Source organism: Sinocyclocheilus rhinocerous, unplaced genomic scaffold (assembly GCF_001515625.1).
Source record: "Sinocyclocheilus rhinocerous isolate Xijiao unplaced genomic scaffold, SAMN03320098_v1.1 scaffold722, whole genome shotgun sequence".
Lineage (NCBI taxonomy): Eukaryota > Metazoa > Chordata > Actinopteri > Cypriniformes > Cyprinidae > Sinocyclocheilus > Sinocyclocheilus rhinocerous.
This window is the reverse complement of record NW_015638934.1, coordinates 1,005,415-1,027,076: the sequence shown is the minus strand read 5'-3', so window position 1 is coordinate 1,027,076 and position 21,662 is coordinate 1,005,415. Positions and strand designations below refer to the sequence as shown.

Below are 21,662 nucleotides of genomic sequence, written 5' to 3'. Positions count from 1 at the left end.
ACTTTTTTTTTTAATTAGTTTAATTTACAAGATTCACAATAAATGTAGAACAATTTTAACAGAAAAGGATAAAAGAAATCATACATGTAACATATACATATCAAACATATGCTACAGCGTGTACAGTTGTATACTTACACATCCATATTAACACATATACACAAATATAAATAAATACACTTGTATATACATATGCATAAATACACACATATATTTGTACATACATCCACATACATATGTACCATCCCCCCAGTTAAAGAGAATTTAAAGGAAAAAAGAAGAAAAAAAAAAAAAAAAAAAAAAAAAACACAACATGATGTACAGTTTATGTCTTTGGATCAGGAAAAAATCCAAACGGCAACTATATGAAGTTGCAAATGTTGTTAAAAATAAAATAAAATAAAATAGGCAGTTTTTTTAAGTCTTAAAACGTCAATATACTTTGGCACATTTTGACTACGGGAACCAAACTGCAACATCTGTGGAACGTTTTGATTATATTGTAAAATGATATGATTCGTGCATGTAAATGTAAGTTTTAAAACTTAATGAAAACGCAAATGTAAACAGACCAGATGACACCTTGCATTCAGTTACAGATATGCTATGCCAAGACTGGATGCAAAAGAGTTAACATGTGAAGATTCAGGCACAATGAAGGAATTCAAACAGTCATAAATGATTCAAATGATTCTTGTCAAATAAACAGCTCTCGCTCTAAATAAACCAGCCAGCAGTGAATGCATTAAAACAAGAGGCCACACAAACGCTCCCTTCATGAGCTCTGCGTCTGAATTATAGATAGCAGCTCTTTCATGAACGCACACAGGAGTGCGGTTGATTTGCTCACGAGTGATACGCAGCAGTGACTGTGTGAATGGAGAATCGCTGGGGAGCCGTGTAACTGGAGCGGCTGTGAGACACCGTAGGACGGACAGCAGGACTGTGGGGTGAGGAGAGACGCAGAGATTGGGTTTGGGACGGTTTGGACTCACCATGATGAGTCCGGTGGTGATGGGCTCTGAACAGCCATGACACAGCTCTCCAAATTTAGCCCAGTAGTCCTTCTTACAGAAGAGACAGCCGTCCTTCTCATAGTACCAGTGTGAGAGAGACGCGCCGCACTCACAGCACCTGCAGATCAAACACAGGGGCAAAGCTCAGCATTCGGATCAAATTCATGCACCAATAACATTCTGCTGTGCTCGTTCACTGAAGACGAGTCCTCCGTTTCCCTGACCACTGCTCATTTCTCTCTGCACGTTTCGTTACCTATATCTGCACACTTGATGTTGTGCGTCTGCTCTTGTATGTTGGTAGCGGAGCGGTTTGACGAGTATGAATGCTAGTAAGCAACGTATCAGATCACGTAGGCCTGAGATTGGCCAATAAAATCCCAACCGAAATGACTGTCATCCAATGAAATTCTGAGGTTTGTTTGGCAACAGCCTCATTTAACTAGAATTATAGTTTATTTAGTGTATATATAGTGTATAACTAGTAATAGTGTATTTCGATGTGAATAAATACAGTTATGATACACAACAGATTCACAATACAGCACAGAGCCTTTAGAAAATGGTCACTACTGTTTGTAAATATTAAGGACTCCAATCCTCATGAAAACATTATGCGAATGGAATGGATTGGTGTTATTCTTACGATAGTAGAGTACTGCTGTTAGTGATGGATCCACAGCCACAAATATCTGTTTAATACTCAAACAATGAAGCAAACCAGGAAAGAACATGCTGATACTCAGTAACATGTATGAGCAGAGCTGAGCAAATGCATTGAGAAACCTAAACACACCAGCATCAGCATGACGTCAGATCATCCATCCTGCGTGTGTGTGTGTGTGTGTGTGCGTGTGTTTGTGTGTGCGTGTGAGTGTGTGTGTGTGTGTGTGTGTGTGTGTGAGAGTGTGTGTGTCAGTGTGTGTGCGTCTGTGTGTGTGTGTGTGTGTGTGCACGTCTGTGTGTGTGTGTGTGTGAGAGTGTGTGTGTCAGTGTGTGTGCGTCTGTGTGTGTGTGTGTGTGTGTGCACGTCTGTGTGTGTGTGTGTGTGAGAGTGTGTGTGTCAGTGTGTGTGCGTCTGTGTGTGTGTGTGTGTGTGTGCACGTCTGTGTGTGTGTGTGTGTGAGAGTGTGTGTGTCAGTGTGTGTGCGTCTGTGTGTGTGTGTGTGTGTGTGCACGTCTGTGTGTGTGTGTGTGTGAGAGTGTGTGTGTCAGTGTGTGTGCGTCTGTGTGTGTGTGTGTGTGTGTGCACGTCTGTGTGTGTGTGTGTGTGAGAGTGTGTGTGTCAGTGTGTGTGCGTCTGTGTGTGTGTGTGTGTGTGTGTGTGTGTCATAACAGCAGCCAGACGCCGATGCCTCACTGTCCTCTGTGTGTGATGAGAGCCTGAGGGAGTCCAGCTCATTAATGACCATCTGCTGCTCAATGACCCCTGAGCCTCATCACAACCTCTGGACAGAGACCAAACACCTCCTGACTGTGCTGGCCTACAACTACTAGATCTAGTGGAGAATATTTCATCATGTTCATCAATCTTCTGATCACAGTGAAGAAGAGGCTTTACCTTCTCACATACACACCACAGGACCTGAATGAGAACACGGCCAGTTCAAGCAAGGCGAAAGAGAAACGTTATCCACCAGATCTCAACACTGATCTATGAAGCATTACAGAAGTGTGTTTGTATAATATTTCATAATAATACAACATCTATGCACTTGCAGTTGATTTTACCCAAAGAGAATGAAGTGTTGAGTATTTGCTGTAGCTCCTCTAACCCTACAGACAGACGAATCAATGAGAATAAACGAGAAACTGGCAAAAACTCTTCTCTTCCTCTGTGCTTTCAGTGTCTCGAGCTTGCACTACTCTGAATGATGCTTAAACTCTTTACTGCTAGCACTTATTGCCTCCTTAAAACGAATCGCTTGTTGTATTCCTGAGTCCTCAAGACACTTTGGATAAAAGCATCTGCTAAATGAATACGTGTAAAAGCAAATGCATCTGAGTTTTTTTTATGTTACCCCCCATCATTACTGTAAACTGAACTTGAGGCGTCACTGTATTCATGTGCAATAAGGAAACACATTTGTCCTGATAACAATGGCACTATAGAGCGGTGAATAACCAGGTTAAATGCTTTAGTAAACTAATTCCTGTTCACCGGGCGAGAGCTGATATAGGTGGCCTCACTGAATGCAAATACAGCAGATTATTTTTAGAAAGAAGGAAGAACTGCAGCGTTCTGTTGTACTGAAGTGGGAATGCTGATGTGTGCCGTAATGCACCTGTCTTCAGGGAGAGAAGCATGTCTCTGCGCGTTTATAATTCTTTATCACAGCAGATGCAATGCTGATAATAACAGCCGCAGAACAGGGTTTCTCCGCACTGACTACAGATATAGAAGGTGTCAGAGCAGTCAAACCCAGACATCATCTTCAGAAAGTTTGAGCACGATGCTGAAGCGCTGCTGTGTGCTCGTTCAATATAAGCCAAGCCCCAAATCTGATCGCTCAGAAAAGGGAAGTAAAATCAAATAAAAAGTGAGGAATCGCTCATGTCTGGAGCACAAATGTTTAATGCTTGGCGTTCAGGTTTGACCGAATCACTAAGCAATAGTAAAAGTCATGCTTCCCTCAGCAGACACACATAAAGCACTGGCCTGAATGAGAGCGAAGTGTTTGTCAATGAAGGCCTCTCCATTAGACCGGTGAGAAGAGGAAAGCGTTTGGCCGCAGACGCGGGGGGATGCTGGGTAATCCATGCCGTGATCCCCAGGGCTCTGTTATCAGCGCTAATGATGAAAGAGGAGAAATCACTCCTCGATCTGACTGACTTCAGCATCTCAGATCTCTGATCAGAGCTGGCCTCTATCACTTCATTACAGCACATCTCCTACATCCAGCGCCCATCTACTGATCATCCCAGAGGATCTCTGTCGTAGCTCACCAGATCTAACAGCATCTGCAGTTAAGCTTCATTTATCAACTACCAATGTGCCTCTGAATGAAAATACTGACAGCACAATAACTGACGTTACTGGTTATTACTGCGCTCTTTTCCTCAGCAGAAACATCTGAGAAGTGAGAGCCGTCTTGGGGAAATATCTCGTTGTGGAATCTGTATTTTTCAGTTGGTTTTCATTTGTGTTTCTTCAGATTAAAAAGTCTGCTCAAAGAATACATGTAGCACCATGCTTGAGGACATGACAGTACCGTGGTAATAATGTCACGTTAACACAACGTTAAGTTTTTAAGTACATGTTAACAGCACATTAGTGCGGCGTGAGGACAAACGACAAACAGAAGCAGAGCTGTCCGCAGGGGTTTCCTCGATCAACAAAGCCATGAATATCTCTGAGAAAATACCATTCCAAATGGAAATGTAACATATTCATGTTTTCTTTGTTTACAATGTATAACTGACTCTTTAGCCAAATTAACGACACCTAAACCTTTATTTCAAACTGTCAAAATTTTAAAGCAAATGATTACATTAATGCAAAGCCGAAAGACTGCCTTGCAATTTATGAATTTCTTCATTTGAAAACATCTGTCAATGTGTTTTGCTTATTGGTGCTGCTGTTATAAAAATCTATGCTTTATTACTGTGATATAAAGATGAAATTGAACAAGAAGTAAAACATGAAATACATATTTGTTATTGGACATATAAACACCAGTAATCAGTATCGGTTATAGATTAAATAAAATCAATATTGAAAATGGAAGCAAAACCATGTGCTAATGCAATCTAGTGAAAGAGAAAACTGCTTCATATATATATATATATATTTTTTTTTTGTAACTTGATGGGTATAAACCAGATGTTCAGAGTCTTCTGATCAAGTGAATGTTGAAGCATGCATCGCAAAGCTTCACTATAAGAACAGAGCATGTTTGGTGATTTGGCTGCTGTTTTCTCATGTTGTGTGCTGGTCTCGGTGTCTCTTTAACAGCATTAGACGTGTTTTGCACTTCGGGGGAGTCTTGTGGGAATGGTTTTGCATGCCAGCGTTTTCTTTGTGCTTACTAAGCCCTTCTCAGAATGCACTGCTCCGGTTCTCATTCTGTCAGCCTGGAGGAAGAATGACGTGCCCTCACAAGTTCAGCCAAGATCTGGATCTGATCCCAGAGAAGACAAACAATCCTCACCAGACAGGAGAAGCAGGAGCGTTTAACTGAGGACTCATCCCAACCAGCATAAAAAACTCCGATGCAGAGTTTATCAGCGTGAGACAGACAGACGGCAGCGGATAGGACACATCAGATCCAGCCTGACACGAGCTTACCGGCTTAACGGAGGCCTTTATATAGAGATCCAGCATCTGTTTCTGCAGATCTATGCTGCATCTTCTGTGCGCTGATGAGCCTACACTGCACTGCCATCAGGAGCGCTCCGGCTCCGTCACATCTCTCCTCTTGGTTACAGTGCAGACTGACGTCTTGATGATCACTGGCTTTCAGTGCAGACGTAACAATTAAACAAATACACAAACCAGTCATCTCAAGCAGAGCATCAAGACATGCAAGCGCTGTCATCACGTCACCACAGCAAACATCAGACGCTTGACAGGCGCCAGCTCTGTAGGACACGCAGTGTTGACAACTTAGCAACTTTCCAGACAACTTTTTCTTCCAAAAGCACCTAGCAACAAATTTAGCAATTTTTTAAAATTTATTTAACTTTTAGCAACTTTTGATAAGTGACTCAGACAATAAAAAGGCACACATTTTCCATCTAAATTACACAAAAAGAGGAAACCACAGATGCCTAGCACTACACACATCACATGAACCGAGTTAGCTGCTATTGGTAAAAAACCAATACGGAAAATTATTTCATATTAACATAGTAGATTGTGCCCTATTTTTACACACTTTTCTTAGAGTGTAGCATACTAACTAACTACTAATACACTGCTTAAAGCATAATTGTTGAGAATGTGTATTATTAGTTTACTAGCTATTAAAAAACTTAAATTGTAATCATTAAAAAATGTGTAAGTGTTCAATAATTCAATGTATTTAAAAATACAGTTATTTATATTTTTATATTATATTATGCATATTATTTTATAAAAAAATCTAAATTATCATATATAAAATATATTTTTGTTGATATCTGATGTAGTGACACAATTTTGCGTCGTGATTACGCAATGACATCACAACGTAATTTAGCAACTTTTAGCAACAAATCGTCCTTCCTTTAGCAACGTTCTCTGAAAATGAGTTGGCAACACTGAGGACATGAGCAGTGGATTTTATAATGAAGTGTAAACCGTTGTTTTGTCAGGACAAATCAGGACTTGTTAGCAGTTACACTACAAATGCTACTTATTAATGTGGAATGATTGAACAGATGTCTGTAATCAAGACTAACTATAACAACTACAGTGGGCACAGAAAAAAAGTCTACACACCCCTGTTAATACTGCTGATTTTTGAGATTTAAAACATGAAAATGTAAAAGTGTACTGTATCAAACAAATAGATACAAAAAAAAAAGGAAAACAGAAGACTTAAAATAACTTGGTTGCTCAAGTGTGTAACATATACTTCAGCTGGGTTGAAACATCTTTTGCTTTCAATATAGTAGCCAGTGTTTTTGATTCAGAGTCTATCATCTGAGCACATCTTCATTTGCCAGTTTATCCCAGATTGATGATATCACAGTGGATCTGCTGGACAGCGTGTTCAGCTCAATCCACAGGTTTAGTGTGATGTTTGCACCACCGCGCTTCATCGTTTTGAGTAATGGCATTCATCTGCCACACTCCAATTAATAAGAATAAAATCACAGACTAGCACCTGAAATGACCTCACGTTAGCATGGGAAATGAATAATCTGAATAACAGTGTCAAAAAACAATTATTTGCATTGTTTAAAATGGTTGAGCACCGCTAAGATTGCAACAAGCACTCAGTGCATTACAAACTGCAGCCCTCACACATCTGAACACACACAGACACAATGACAAACACTGAGACGCTTGCTCTCTGTCACACACTCCTGCTGCCGCTTCATAAATCGTTGGAGAACACAAAATGATGAGGCCTGTGTCGTGCATTTTTATTCTTACTGGCACATAATGACACATGACCATGCTTGTTTCACACACACACACAAACACACACACACACACACACACACATACGCACACACACACACACACACATGCACTCTCACACACACACACACACACACTCTCTCTCTCACACACACACACACACACACACACACTCATACACACACACACACACACATGCACTCTCTCTCACACACACACTCACACACACACACACACACACACACACACACAACTTGTGCTGTCACACCAGCCTCTGCACTTAATATACATTTTTAAAGCAGATTTCAAAATGAATATGTATCTATCCTTGCATATTACAATATGATGATGCCTAAATTCACTTGTAGCATTTAAAACAATGTTAGTATTTAGGAAATTTCATCAGTATTCATGAGTTACTGCTCATAATATGAAAGTCTCCTCATAAGCTCATCAGTTTATGGCAGAATGTCAGCACATTCCTACAATGCAAAACTCTAAAGTCGTCCAGATGTTGACGGAACAGTAAGCGAGCGCTGCATGCCTGTCTATGTCTCCCACCGCTGATGCTGCATGGCAGAAAGCAAACACTGACCTTCTGCTCTGAGAGAGCGCAGTATGAAAGAGACAGCAGGATGAGAAAGGACACTGCGGATCAACCTAGTGGTCAGACAGCTTGACATAGAACTCCAGTCAAACGGCAGTACTGTATCAAAAACTACACAAGAGTTAATTGCACACAACCACATCTAACTGAAACACTGTTTGCTGGAAAAAACAGAAGTGAAACTACAAGTGACGCACACCCTTTTTAACTTATCACAAACCACTCCAACAGAAAGATTCACTAACAACGACTGATACAGTATGTTTTGTGACACAAATAATAGAGAGATCATTATTTAGACAACTCCACACCACCATCAGGAACGCACTAGAGCTGTCCACTAATCAGAGGCACATGTGAAGGGCTTACGCTGTGCCAGTGACGCGGCGGTAGCGCCGGCTCCTGCAGGAGATCATCTGCACCTTCTGCTGCGCTGCTGGAGGATCACTCATGTCTGAGAGTCTCTGCTCATCTCTGCAGCAAACCACACGGCTCTGCTGCTCTGTGTGTGAGAGAGAGAGAGCACTTCCTGTGACCCCATGACCCTTCCCTTACACTTCCTGACTGACACTCACCAAGATCACAACTTTATGGGACAGTACCATGCTTTGTTTTGTTTGTTTAGTTTTGTGTTACGTTTTGTTTAGTTTTGTGTTTTTTTAGTTTAGTTTCGTGTTTTGTTTTGTTTAGTTTTGTGTTTTGTTTAGTTTAGTTTTGTTTAGTTTTGTGTTTTTTAGTTCAGTTTTGTGTTTTGTTTTGTTTTGTTTTGTTTAGTTTACTTTAGTTTTGTTTAGTTTACTTTAGTTTTGTGTTTTGTATTGTTTTGTGTTTTGTTTAGTGTAGTTTACTTTAGTTTTGTGTTTTGTTTAGTTTACTTTAGTTTTGTGTTTTGTTTACTTTAGTTCCTCTTCAGGAACTCGAGCTGCATTGGAGAACGCTTTGGGAACGCCTTCTGTGACCACGCTCTGAATCACATGTGTAATCCGTCCAATGGAAGGGCGCGACGTCACGGGCGGGTGACGTCACCGACCAGGAATCTTAGAAGCACGTGCGGAGGAGCCGGCGTCAGCTTTCTGTCATTCAGCAAAGCACTCTGTGTTTGTCAGTTCAAAACTCTGTGTTTGTGAGTCTTATTTATTGTTGTCTGTCCAAAATACAACTAATAAGCTCCACTATGTCAAAAGCTCATGCTAAGACAAAGCACTCTAAGGGCGAGAGCAAGCCGCGTTATAGACTGTGTGTTCCTCCCTGCCCATGCTACATCACGGGTGGGGATACACACAAACTATGCGTGGTTTGCTTGGGAGCGGAGAACGCAGAGTCGGCTCTCGAGGGGGCCGGCTGCCAGCATTGCGAGCTTCTCCCACTACGTACGCTTCGCTCCCAGAGGGTTCTCTTTGAGGAGGGAGCCTTCACCAGTGTTCCTCGCGGTGCTGGTCCTGCTTCCGTCGAGGTGTCCCTATCTCCTTCCTCACCCACCAGATCCAGCGCCCGATCTCTGGGTTCGGAAGCCCATTCTGCAGCTACTTCCTCCTGGGGTGAGGGCTCGACGCTCCGCCTGTCTTCCTCTGAGGAGGTTGACGTGGAGGGCGTCGAAGAGGTTTCGCCCCCTCAATCGCCCCAGTATGAGGAGCTAGTGGAGGTGCTTACTCCTCCCGCCGAGATAGCAGGCCGAGCCGCAGTGAAGCAAATTAGATGAACGCTTCTTGCGGGCGAGGCCACCACCTCCATGCCGAAGCCTGCCATTTTTCCCCGACCTTCACACTGAGGTGTCGAGGTCGTGGACCAGGCCTTTCTCGGCCCGTCTCTTCATCCCTGCCTCAGATTATTATGGAAATGTGGCGGGGTTGAGTGAGCGTGGCTATAGGGCGATGCCCCGGGTTGAACAGACGCTGACAAGCTATCATCCTTAAAGGCTCCGGCACTGCCCTCCAAGCCACTGCGTACAACATCAGCGCTGGTGGGCAAGGGTTACGTGGCAGCAGGTCAGGCTGGTGCATGTCTGCACACAATGTCTGTGTTACAGGAGTACCAGGCAGACCTGTTTAAAGAGCTAGACGAGGGCAAGGAGCTTAACTCTGATAACATCGCAGAGTTAAGAAGAACTGCTGATCTCTCTCTCCGCGCCACCAAGGGCGGTCAATTTCAGCGGTTCCTCCCTCGCCGCGCCTCAGCTCTGGGGGCTGCTGGGCAGGAGCAGTCCCCTCCGCGTACCAGCTCCTCATACAGGGAGGCTCAGAAACATAGCGTTGCCAACTTGCGCTCCCCCGCGTCGGGACCGGAAGCAGAAGCAACGCTCTGGGTCGGGGACTTCTAAGCCTAAGCCGGATCTGCGGACCTTCAGGCTAAGAGGTCCTCGACCAAAAAGTCCTGACTATTGGGGTTCAGGACTGGTGAGGGCAGGCCCTTCTGGGGAAGAGAGGTTCACACCGCATTACACGGTGCCCGTCTCCCCCCAGTGCCCTCAGGAGATTGATCTGCCAACCCTGCCAGTGTTCCAGGGCGCAGCGGTCTCCAGCGAGCGCTTCTCTCAGTTACCGCCCGGAAACGTAGCGGTGCTAAGAGGCTCACGACCTCTGCGGAGGTCCCCAGAGCAGCTAGTTCGGCCATCCCCTGCCGGTGTGCCGCTTCAGGGCACCGAGTTAGCCGTTCTGGTTACACCAGAGATCAGTCTTAAGAGACTGATTCCCTTAGTAGACTATTTAGCAGCGTGAAAGCTACTGCCAAATGTGTATCAATGGGTCCTGCGTACTGTAGAAAGAGGCTACATAATCCAGTTCGGTTCTCCTCCGCCTCGATTCAATGGGGTCAGCCCCACTCTGGTGGGTCCCGAGCAGGCTCTGGTATTAGAACAAGTAGTCACTCTCTTAAAAAAGGAGGCCATTGAGGTGGTCCCTCCGCACGAGAGAGAATCCGGGTTCTACAGCCGGTACTTCATTGTTCCGAAGAAGGATGGGGGGTTGAGTCCTAGGACTGGTTTGTCACGATCGATCTAAAAGATGCTCTGGCTCCATTGCGACTCCAGGGCATCTGCATACTCAACTACATCGACGATTGGTTGATATTAGCTCATTCAGAGCAGGTAGCGGTTTGACATCGGGATGTCATTCTCGCTCACATGAGAGAGTTGGGGTTAAGACTAAACGCCAAGAAAAATGTGCTTTCTCCATTACAGAGGACCACTTATCTGGGCGTGGTATGGGATTTGACCACGATGCAGGCACGTTTGTCCCCTGCTTGGATCGAGTCAATCCTCACTGCAGTCAAGAGAGTGAAAGAAGGCCAGTGGCATATCAATTGTCTGGAGATGCTGGCTGTGTTTCGAGCTCTGAAACACTTTCTCCCAGACCTAAGAGGTCACCATGTGTTGGTCCGCACCGACAACACAGCGGTGGTCTCTTACATCAACTACCAGGGAGGTCTGCGTTCGCGCCCCTTGTAAAAGCTGGCGCACCAGATCCTTGTGTTGTCCCAGGGGAAACTCCTCTTGCTGAGAGCAGTGCACATTCCTGGGCATCTCAATATGTGAGCAGACATCCTGTCGAGGCAGGGGCAGAGGCCCGGGGAATGGATGCTTCACCCCGAGGTGGTGAAGCAGATATGGAGAGTTTTTGGCCAGGCTCAGGTGGACCTGTTTGCGACTCAGATGACATCGCACAGTCCCCTCTGGATCTATCTGACTCATCCAGCTCCACTGGGGCTGGATGCCATGGTACAGACGTGGCCGAGGCTTCGTCTGTACGCCTTTCCCCCGATTGCTCTGCTCCCGGGAGTTCTGGAGAGAGTGCGCCGGGACGGGGTCTGTCTACTGCTAGTAGCCCCGTTCTGGTTCTCGTACGTGAGTATGGTTCTCGGACCTGATGTCTCTCCTCAACGGCTCTCCATGGGAGATTCCCATCAGGAGAGATCTCCTCTCTCAGGCGGAGGGCATGATATTTCCCCCCCGCCCGGAGCTGTGGAAGTTATGGATGTGGCCCCTGAGGGGGAACAACTTGTAGCTTCTGGTCTCTCAACTGAGGTTGTTGAGACCATCCTTCAATCCAGAGCTCCCTCCTCGAGGAAACTGTACGCCTTGAAGTGGAAACTTTTCACTTCTTGGTGCAGAGACTGCCAGCTTGACCCAGCTAACTGCCCAGTTGGTACAGTACTGGAGCTCCTGCAGGCCCATTTCTCTGCAGGGTTGACCCACTCCACCTTGAAGGTCTACGTGGCGACCATTGCAGCCTACCACGCCCCTCTCGATGGCCAGTCAGTGGGAAGACACCCCCTGGTTACACGTGCACTGAGGCTGAGGCCTCTCGTACGATCTCGCGTCCCCACGTGGGACCTGGCCAGGGTGCTAGAAGCTCTCTGTAAGCCTCCGTTCGAGCCAATTGAGGAGATCTCTGATCGCCACCTTACTATAAAGACTACCTTTTTTCTGGCGATATCTTCTCTAAAGAGAGTGGGGGATTTGCAGGCCCTCTCAGTGGCCCCTTCCTATCTTCACTTTGCACCCGGTCTGGCCAAAGCGTTTCTGTACCCTCGAGTGGGGTATGTCCCTAAAGTCCCCTGATCTGCACCACAGCCTATCATACTCCAGGCCTTCAGTCCTCTTCCCTTCAGGGAGCCAGACCAGCAGAAGCTTAATTGTATATGTCTAGTGCTCCACAGACGCCGCTAGGGGTCAAGGCTCACTCTACTCGAAGTGTGGCGGCCTCCAAGGCCTTTTTAGCAGGTGTGTCTATGAAGGACATCTGCAACGCTGCGGGTTGGTCCATGCCCATTACCTTCGTCAGTTGATTCTCTGATCGTAATGTTCTAGGAGGATTATATGGGATTAAAAGGTTTGCCAAATACAATGGGGCCTGGTTGTTTAAAGATTTGAACACGAACAATACAATTTTATATTTAATTCTAAAATGGACTGGGAGCCAATTTAAGGAAACTAACACAGGGGTAATTGATTCATATTTCTTTACCTTTTTTAGTAACCTCACCGCAGCATTTTGTACTGATTGTAGTCGAGACAAAGATGTGGCGGTGATGCCAGAATACAAAGAATTACAGAAAATGTTGGTTTCTGGACATAGAAAATGAGATTCTATGGTCTAGATATGCGAGCCACTCCTGGCTCTTCTGTTCTCTCGCCCTAGCTGTGCAGGCTTCCACACTAGGCAGAGATTTGAAAGTCTGGCGGCGTGGGCATTCTCGTTCCCAAAGCGTTCTCCGACGCAGCTCGAGTTCCTGAAGAGGAGCGTCTCAGGTTACATATGTAACCATGGTTCCTCGAGGGAACGAGACGCTGCGTCTCGGTGCCATACTTCCGGCCTCCCTGCCAGCGCTGGCTTCATTCCTAGAAGCTGACACCGGCTCCGCCGCACGTGCTTTTAAGCTTTCTGGTCGGTGACGTCACCCGCTCGCAACGTCGCGCCCTTCCATTGGACGGATTACACATATGATTCAGAGCTTGGTCACAGAAGGCGTTCCCAAAGCGTTCTCCGACGCAGCGTCTCGTTCCCTCGAGGAACCATGGTTACATACGTAACCTGACACGTTTTGTGTTTAGTTTTGTGTTTTGAATTTGTTTTGTGTTTTGTTTAGTTTACTTTAGTTTAGTTTAGTTTTGTGTTTTGTTTTGTTTAGTTTACTTTAGTTTTGTGTTTTGTTTTCTTTAGTTTAGTTTAGTTTTGTTTACTTTAGTTTTGTGATTTGTTTAGTTCACTTTAGTTCAGTTTAGTTTAGTGTTTTGTTTACTTTAGTTTTGTGTTTAGTTTACTTTAGTTTAGTGTTTTGTGTTTAGTTTAGTTTAGTTTAGTGTTTTGTTTACTTTACTTTAGTGTTTTGTTTTGGACAGTGTATTTGTAGAATGATAATACTGTGTTTTGTGAACATATATCCTGGTATTAGATGAAGATGGCATTCTTTGAAGGTCCTTACAGTGCCATGACCTCGCGGGTATTTGTATGTATTTTAAGTAAAGTGTGTTTCCACCACACGTACATTTACTTACATGTGCATAGAAACTGAAACACACAATATTAATGCACTGAATGCATCTAAAACATAAATCCTGTGTGTATGAACAAATGTACAGACGTACAAATCAGTGGTGCAGTCCTACAAAAACACTACTACAGAGTTAGCCAAATTATTTCAGCTAATTCAAAGAACCTTACAGCCAACCTGTGAGAAAAATTAGGATAAAAATCCTTACGTGGGTCTGTCTGTTACTTTTTCTTGATACTGCTTATATTTTTGAGAAATGGTTAGAGTCAGGTTTAGAGATATCTACAGCATATAATGTTATAGTGTAACTACAGCTATTGTCACTGTACACTTCACATTTTCTGTCCACTACGCTTTTAGTAATGCAGTCTTGTTTTGGTTTGGTGATCTAAATATTTATCTATAAAATTATAAAAATGTAACTTTATTATTGATGACATTAATGATAGGATTCCTACATATTTACGTTTTTACAGCTTTTAAATAACTACTGATGTTTGTTTTAAAATAAAAACACCACTGCATCAGCAAAATATCAACCAAATGACATACTTTACACAAATGCAGTGCAACCAATTTTACAAAGAAAGCACTTGATAAAAATAAGTATGTTACTTTTAAAAGATAAAACAACAGATATACTGTTCAAAAAGTATTGTGCTGTAATAAACGTGTGGTTAGTCTGCTAGGTTACTGAGGGGAACTAACTTCATACTTCCACTAAAATCATCAATGCAATAACAGTCACATAGTTTTAAGTCTGGGTTAAGCATACAAAAACTTTTAACTGTATGTCAACAAACCGTGGTCCTACCAAATGACAGTGTTATTTTACCATGGTACAGTCAGCCACAGAACGATATTTACTAATGTACATCTGCTGTTGTGGTTATTCAGTCAAACTCGTCCTACCTTCCTCTGCGATGCCGGAACGCCATCAGAGATGTTTTGTTTGGATGAATCAAACTGATCTTTCTGAACGGAGTGAAATCTAGCCTGGCTGCTGAAGGAGACGTGTGTGAATGACAGTGAGTTCCTCACACGGCTTTCATCTGATCTGACCTGCGCTGAAACTTCCCCAGCCACCAATGACCTGAGATCAGCCGTTAGTGTCTGCTAGGACTGGAATCAAGCCTCAGCTCACCTCCGTCAACGCAGAGGGGGAACTGTACTAACTCTTGCTGAATCAAATGTGATGAGAAAGACTCAGACTCAAAGACAGGGCAGCACAAAATCATGGCAAGCAAACATAAATGGGTCAAAGACATTTAAATGTCCACTTCAAAAGTAATTTTACAAAAGTGATTTTATATACATGGAAAGCACATTAAATGCAATTAAAGTGTCTACTTTTAAAGTTTCAAATAAGTTTTGGGAGAATAAAATGTCAAAATGTGTTGTGAAATAATGTGTAATGTTCTGAAGTGTACGCATTAAAAATATATAAAAGAATAAGTGAGCATACTAAATTTTATTGCATTTTAAATGAGTAAAAAAAACGGCCAAAATAGTGGCAAAGTTTAAAAATTTTAAATTACAAGTAAGTAGTATTTGGGGTAAAACTAATTAGTCTTTTAATATGTCATAAACTGATTATTGTGGTAAATATGCCTCACAAGATTGTAACACTGAATTACATTTTAGTGGCTGTTTTCTGTAAATCATGGTAAAAATGTATATTTATTTTTTGCTTAGAAAAAAAACTATTTAATTAAACAGGACACTTTCTAATGTACTGAAAAACAACAACAACAACAATTCAAAGCTGTATTACACTCATTGTTTTGATGCTTGAAAACCCTTTTCTTGTCTTTGAACCAAATACAGAAATACACACCGCTCCTGTGGCCATGCAGTGACTGGTGTGAGCAGATTCTTTTTAATTCATCTTAAAAGCCAAAAAAACAAGCTTTGAACTTATGATGAATTGATTTGAATCAATCTAAGGACTCATTCCTGACTTACTTCCATCATCATCATCATCATCATCTATGATGGCTTTAGGGTTTCAATCCTGAAGCTTTATTTTTATGCTGACAAACCGCTGGCAGCAGATGTTCTCCAGCGCAGAGCTGCTGACTCAGGAGAAACATCTCCATAAAACAAGCCTATGACTGATGGATCGGCAGTAACAGGGTCTCTGATATTCTCACGCCACTTTCCCAGCAGCGCGGATGGAAACTCAATTATTTACATGCTGTTTTTAACTATACCAATTACCACAGAGCAGCATTACAGAGCAGATTAGGGCTGAAACCCTTTTGGGAAGAAAAACAAGGCAACTGCGGCAGAGAAAAACTCCCTGAAAGTAAGAAAGAAAGCTCAGGAGGAAGCAGGGCTCCGAGGGGAAAGCCGCTGCCCTGCATTTGGCCAGAAACATCATGTCATTGGAAAACACTGGAAGTATTCTAGCTGTAATGCGTTTCGCAACTACAACATGTGGAGCTGATTTAAGTTGAGAGGTTATTGCTAGAAATAATGAACTGGACTGGTGTAAGTTTTGGGGGAAAATGACACAGTGTGTGTAGCACAGATGCTCTAATAAAGCCAGCTATGAGATTGTATTACTGGTGTTGGCTAAGTCCAGCATCATTGTTACCATTGCTCCTGCTAGGGTTAGTGAATTGAACAAAACTCCAATCCTGAGACACTTTTGATCAGTCTGCAAACACAGAATATCCCATCAATAATGTAAAGTCCCCCTAGTAACTACTCAGAATGCTTTTATTATCATTTAAGTTGCAGTAAATGCACAGCAGCGTGATGGGCGCTGTATTCAACTGTGTTGTGAATGCCCACTTTTTCTTCATCAGCTCTGACTAGTTTCTCATGTGAAGTGGAGTGCTTTCGGCCCCTGCTGAGAGTTCGAGAACACAGCATTCTGCTTCACATCTACTTTCCCATGAAATTAAAGCTCCATTTATGTCTTCCCAGGAAAACTGTGTTTCCCCACCAAAGGGACAACTAACAGCCCTGCAAATAAACCAGACCGGTCTTCAACCGTTCACATTGCTTTAGTCTGCAGGCTGCTTTCAGTGACAGCCTTCATCCCTTCCATGACTTAAAACCCCACCAGAACTATACCTCAGACCAGTTAAACAAAAAACTGAACTGATATTTAAAGCGAGAACTGAAACAGCAAAGCGAAGAAACAAAAAATGGACTAAATCCATGTTTGCATATATTTCCTGTGCAGGTACTTAAATACACTTGGTCAAGGTTTGGCTCAGGTATAAGCTACTTATGTCACAGATGGGAACAGAGCGACCTCATTACTCAACCTCCGCCTCTCTCCGCTCACGGCTGAGGCCACAGATGTGAAAACTGCATCTCCAAAAATCCACAGTCCTCTCTTTCCCTCGGACCTGATGTCCTCTGTCTCGGCACGGAGACAGTTCTCTGTCGTGCCAATTTCCAAACCCAGTGGAAATGCTTTTGCTGACTAGATAGATGCCAGATAAAACCCTGCAGCAGGTGACTGTTTTTCTGCTCCGCAGGACGGATGTGTCTCTGGAACTAAACAGTTTTATTAGTTCGTATCTCTATACCTTATACTGCTTAACCAACCCCTCACCATTAACCACCTCAAATCTGAGGGAAATGGTACATCCCCAGGGATGCTGTTCAAGCCCTCAAATCCATCCCTAAAATCTGACAAACAGAAATGTTTTTCCAGGACTAAGCAGCATTGAGTTGTGTTTAGTTGACAGTCACATGAGCGAGTCGTCAGTAGATCTTCTGTTAGCTATGGAACAACATTCATGTCAAAGAAATCCCCAACCCTAATATCAACAATCCCTAAAATCACAGGCAAAAATTTTTTTGACAAAAGTCAACAAAAATATTTCACAAGCCTCCAGCCTTAACTCTCACTAGGGCTGGGCGATATACCGCTAGACACGATTAACCAGTAGAGATTTTGGACTATCGCCTTTATCGCAGTTACGCTGTGTGCCATGGTCATGAAAATGTATCGCTTGCACGCATGAGCTTGAGATTTTTTTCTTCTTGTTTTATGCTTATATTAGTTTTTTTTTTTTTTGTGATACTAACACTTGTGATAAGAATTATGAAAATTCAATGGTATCAAAAATGTTTATATCATAAAAACCTTATTAAAAGCAAAAATAACTACATTGTGATATATATCGTTATATAAGATTTTGGTCATATTGCCCACCCCAACTCTCAATAAAACCTGGTGATGAACAAAGTTATTGACCAACATGGACTTTGATCCAGGAACAAATCCTACTTGGCGCAATAATAAGGATCATAACACAAGTGTACCGAGTCAGGCTAATTCACACAAACAGATTCAATGTATTCGTGATGCTTTTTTTACTTTGTCAAGTACTCTGCTGTGTTTAACTGCTGTTTGCTCAGATATTTGCCTCAAACATTTGGTATTTGCAATAACTGAAAGAATGAAATCAAAAGAGCGAATGAAAGAGTAAAACCCAAGGAAGTAAATTCCCCTAAAATATAATTTGATCTAATCTGGAAACTCTGGCTCACTTGCGCTGGTCTCTCAGCTGACACAGGCTGCACTCAGACCACAAGAATCGCCTCTTACATAAAACGCAACACTGGCCCTCATGAGCGCCATGACACACAGCTAATCACCTCACATTGATGCAATTATTCCCTCGTGATCAGAGCTGATGATTAGGCAGCCTAACGGTCACGCCGTGATTCGAGTCCTATTGCAATCACAAACACAGCATCTGCGCTAACAGATCCGGCCCTCCGCTCATTCACGGTACCTAAGCGGATCTGGACTGTTCTGAGGAAGAAAACAAGAACTGATCCTCCATCCGCTGGATTAGAGTGTGTTAGGACAATGACAGACATGATGGAAAATCACCGGCTCTCACACAGGGAAGACGAGGTCTGCAGATCTGTGCGGTTCAGTGCTATAGGGAAGTTCAGCTTCTGCATTTGGTTAGCGCTTTGTGACTCAGTGACACACCAGAAAACAAGCAAAGCCGCTGTTGTGAGGGAAGCGATGACGTGGTGAGGCGTTACACACAGACCTCTGAATATCTGCATGAGCTCTGATCCAGACAACCACAATCTGACCAGTACTCCTCATATACTCTTTATCAGCTTTCAATCAAAATGACTGATTTCAAAAGGGATTATTTCATATAAATTAGTGTTGTCAAAAGTACCAGTACTATGGTACCAAGTCAAAACTAAAATATTGAAAACGTAACCCATTACCGGTTGATGAGCGTCTGCTTTCAAACGCTCTCATGAGCATTTGTGTGAGCGCCCTGCGTCAAAGGTTTCTATTTACAACGTGTTTCTGCAGCATTCAATCACAGACATGTTTGTTGAGCGTGTGAATGCAGTGACCAATCAGATGCGTTTAGGATAGAATCCACTCAATACACCAGAGTTTGTTCAGTGTCGCTATAACCAAAGTATAAACACAATGTAAATATGAGATTAATAGTGCAGCATAGACAGATTTTTGATTATAATGGAAGTTTTCAGTCAGTCGGTGACCTTGAAATACAGAGTTTTGGCATGAAACTCTAGATGGCGCAGTCCGATAGGTCTAACTCAATCTGACCTAATGACATCATCATCACATGGCAGCTGATTGGTTCTCTCCTGTATCGGTAGCCAATGAGCTTGCTGCTCAACATTCAAATATATGACTAGTGTTTGCCGTAGCAGTTGCAGCTTGCTTCAGAAACCCTCCACCTTCCCCAGCTTCACCTGTATAGATTTGCTACGAGGTGATTCATGTACGCTATATGGGGGTTATTCATATGTGTTATATTTGCAGCAGCAGTATTTCTTACATGCTCACAGCAGCATGTTGTGGATGTATTAGCAGTAGCAAGTCTCGGTACTTGCTCTGCCGCAGCAGCAGATCTATTCCACCAAGACCAAATACATTAGCATTGTCATGTACATTACCATGCCAATCCCTCCGAAAGCTGTCATGATAGAACTGTGGCTGAACTGAAGTGATATGAGCTTCATTGATTATAAAGCCCTTTTTTGCTTGGTTTCTGAGTATAACCCATTCATAATAAAAGTTATATTTTTATGCTGTAAAATAGATCTGTGCATTAAGTCTTGTAGTGTAAGTGCAATAGGCCTGCCACTTGTTCTGTGTAATGTGTTTCTTTGTTGTTGTATTATTTTCATTTGATCTTTTTAATGCAATGTTTGAAAAAAATCTAACAATATTTGAAGGATACATGTTTTAATGTACTATTTGATAGCATTAATAATGAACTAATTTGATGCAATATTTTTATTTTCAAACAGTTAAATAAAAAAAAAACACATAATTACAACAAAATGAAATACAGAATTCTGAGCATTAATATTTTTTAACTTGCTGTTAAGTGTTACCATCGTATGAACCTGTAAACACAGTTTCCCAACAAACGTCTGAAATCCTGTGCAGATATTGCTTAAAGGGGTCATATGATGCTGCTAAAAAGAACATTATTTTGTGTATTTGGAGTAATGAAATGTGTTTATGCGGTTTAAAGTAAAAAAAAACACATTATTTTCCACATAATGGAAATGTTATGCCCCTCACCATACTGTGTTGATGCCGTGTTCCGGCCGGAGCAACGACACAAAAACATGAAAACCCATTACAAACGAGGCATTTGTTGCATCCAGTGGGGACATAATTACTGATTATAATGACTTATACTGTCTTTTTACGCGTTGCGTTGCATCGTGCCGCGTAAACATAAAACCCTGTCTGTATTTGTGATCAAGAGAAATTACAAACAAGAAGTGCTACTCCACACTGCCCAAAACTCGCGTTTGAATCATCAGTGGCAAATGATAAAAGAAAACGTACTTACGTGAGTCAGAACTGCCAGCATTTTAGCCTCAAGCGTGAGACGGAAATGTTACGCCCCTCACATACTGTGATGGCGTGTCCCAGCCGGAGCACAAAAACATTAAAACCCATTACAAACGAGGCATTTGTTGCATCCAGTGGGGACATAATTACAGATTATAATGACTTATACTGTCTTTTTACGCATTGCGTTGCATCGTGCCGCGTAAACATAAAACCCTCTTTGTGTGAACATTTGGGCGGTGTTATGCAAATCTTCCCACATAGTGTGGTAGATATGTGGGGGCGTGAACGAACGAGCCGTTTTAGGGGGGTGTGGCTGACTCTTAACTTTTATAAAGAATATCTCTTTGGATTTGAGACTTTAGTCTTTGCAAATTTACAGATCTTCTTTATGCACCAAGAGCTTGTAACACTCCAAAGAGAAAGGAAAAAATGAAATCGCATCATATGACCCCTTTAATGCCAGCGAATCAGATTGCAGCAAGCATGACTGTTCCTGTTATAGCCACACAGATTAGTCTACTTTAATATTAGCATAAAGAACACAACTCATTCTTTAACTGTTTGGATAAGCAGCCAGCAACTTGATTTCAGCCTTTCAATGAGCGATTCACAAGAGGCTTTGAGATGGGGATTGTGTAAATATGAGTGGGTTGTGTGTGTTTCGCAGTGTGTAGGTTTTTGGCTTCGACATGCCTCACGACTGTGATTGACACATGAGCACAGCAGAACTTGAAGACGAGTCTGGTGTCTGTTCACGGTCTCTGCAGTGGAGCTATCACTGGTTCTGTTGCTCAGTGACCTGAACATGTGCTCCAGACATGAATGACTCCTCAGATCAGGAGACGCACGCTGAAGGATGAACCTGAGCTACATCTACAGACCAAAGATCACACAAGGATGGATTCTTTTTAATTGGGTCAGTCAGCAACTGCCCAAAACACCCTTACAATCTCACTTATTCAGAGTCACACAATGAGTGTTTTCCTCCACTGCCGCTGATGATGAAACGGCCTTCCACACTGTTGCTGAAAAGAATTGCGCAACTGAATGTTTTTCCCAATCTCAGATCGCTTGCATTAACCTGAGCATGTTTTCATCAGGTCAGATGGAGGCCTCGACACACCACCT

At 42.8% G+C, this 21,662-nt stretch overlaps 1 protein-coding gene across 1 annotated transcript in view; it reads right to left on the bottom strand.

Annotated features, from left to right (window-relative positions):
• Window positions 1–21,662, bottom strand: part of LOC107750118 (LIM domain kinase 1-like) — a 55,992-nt gene that overhangs the window by 27,228 nt on the left and 7,102 nt on the right. Inside the window, exon 3 of the mRNA XM_016565383.1 lies at window positions 996–1,134. Coding sequence (XP_016420869.1) covers window positions 996–1,134 — 139 coding nt within the window. The remainder of the gene's footprint in view (window positions 1–995; window positions 1,135–21,662) is intronic.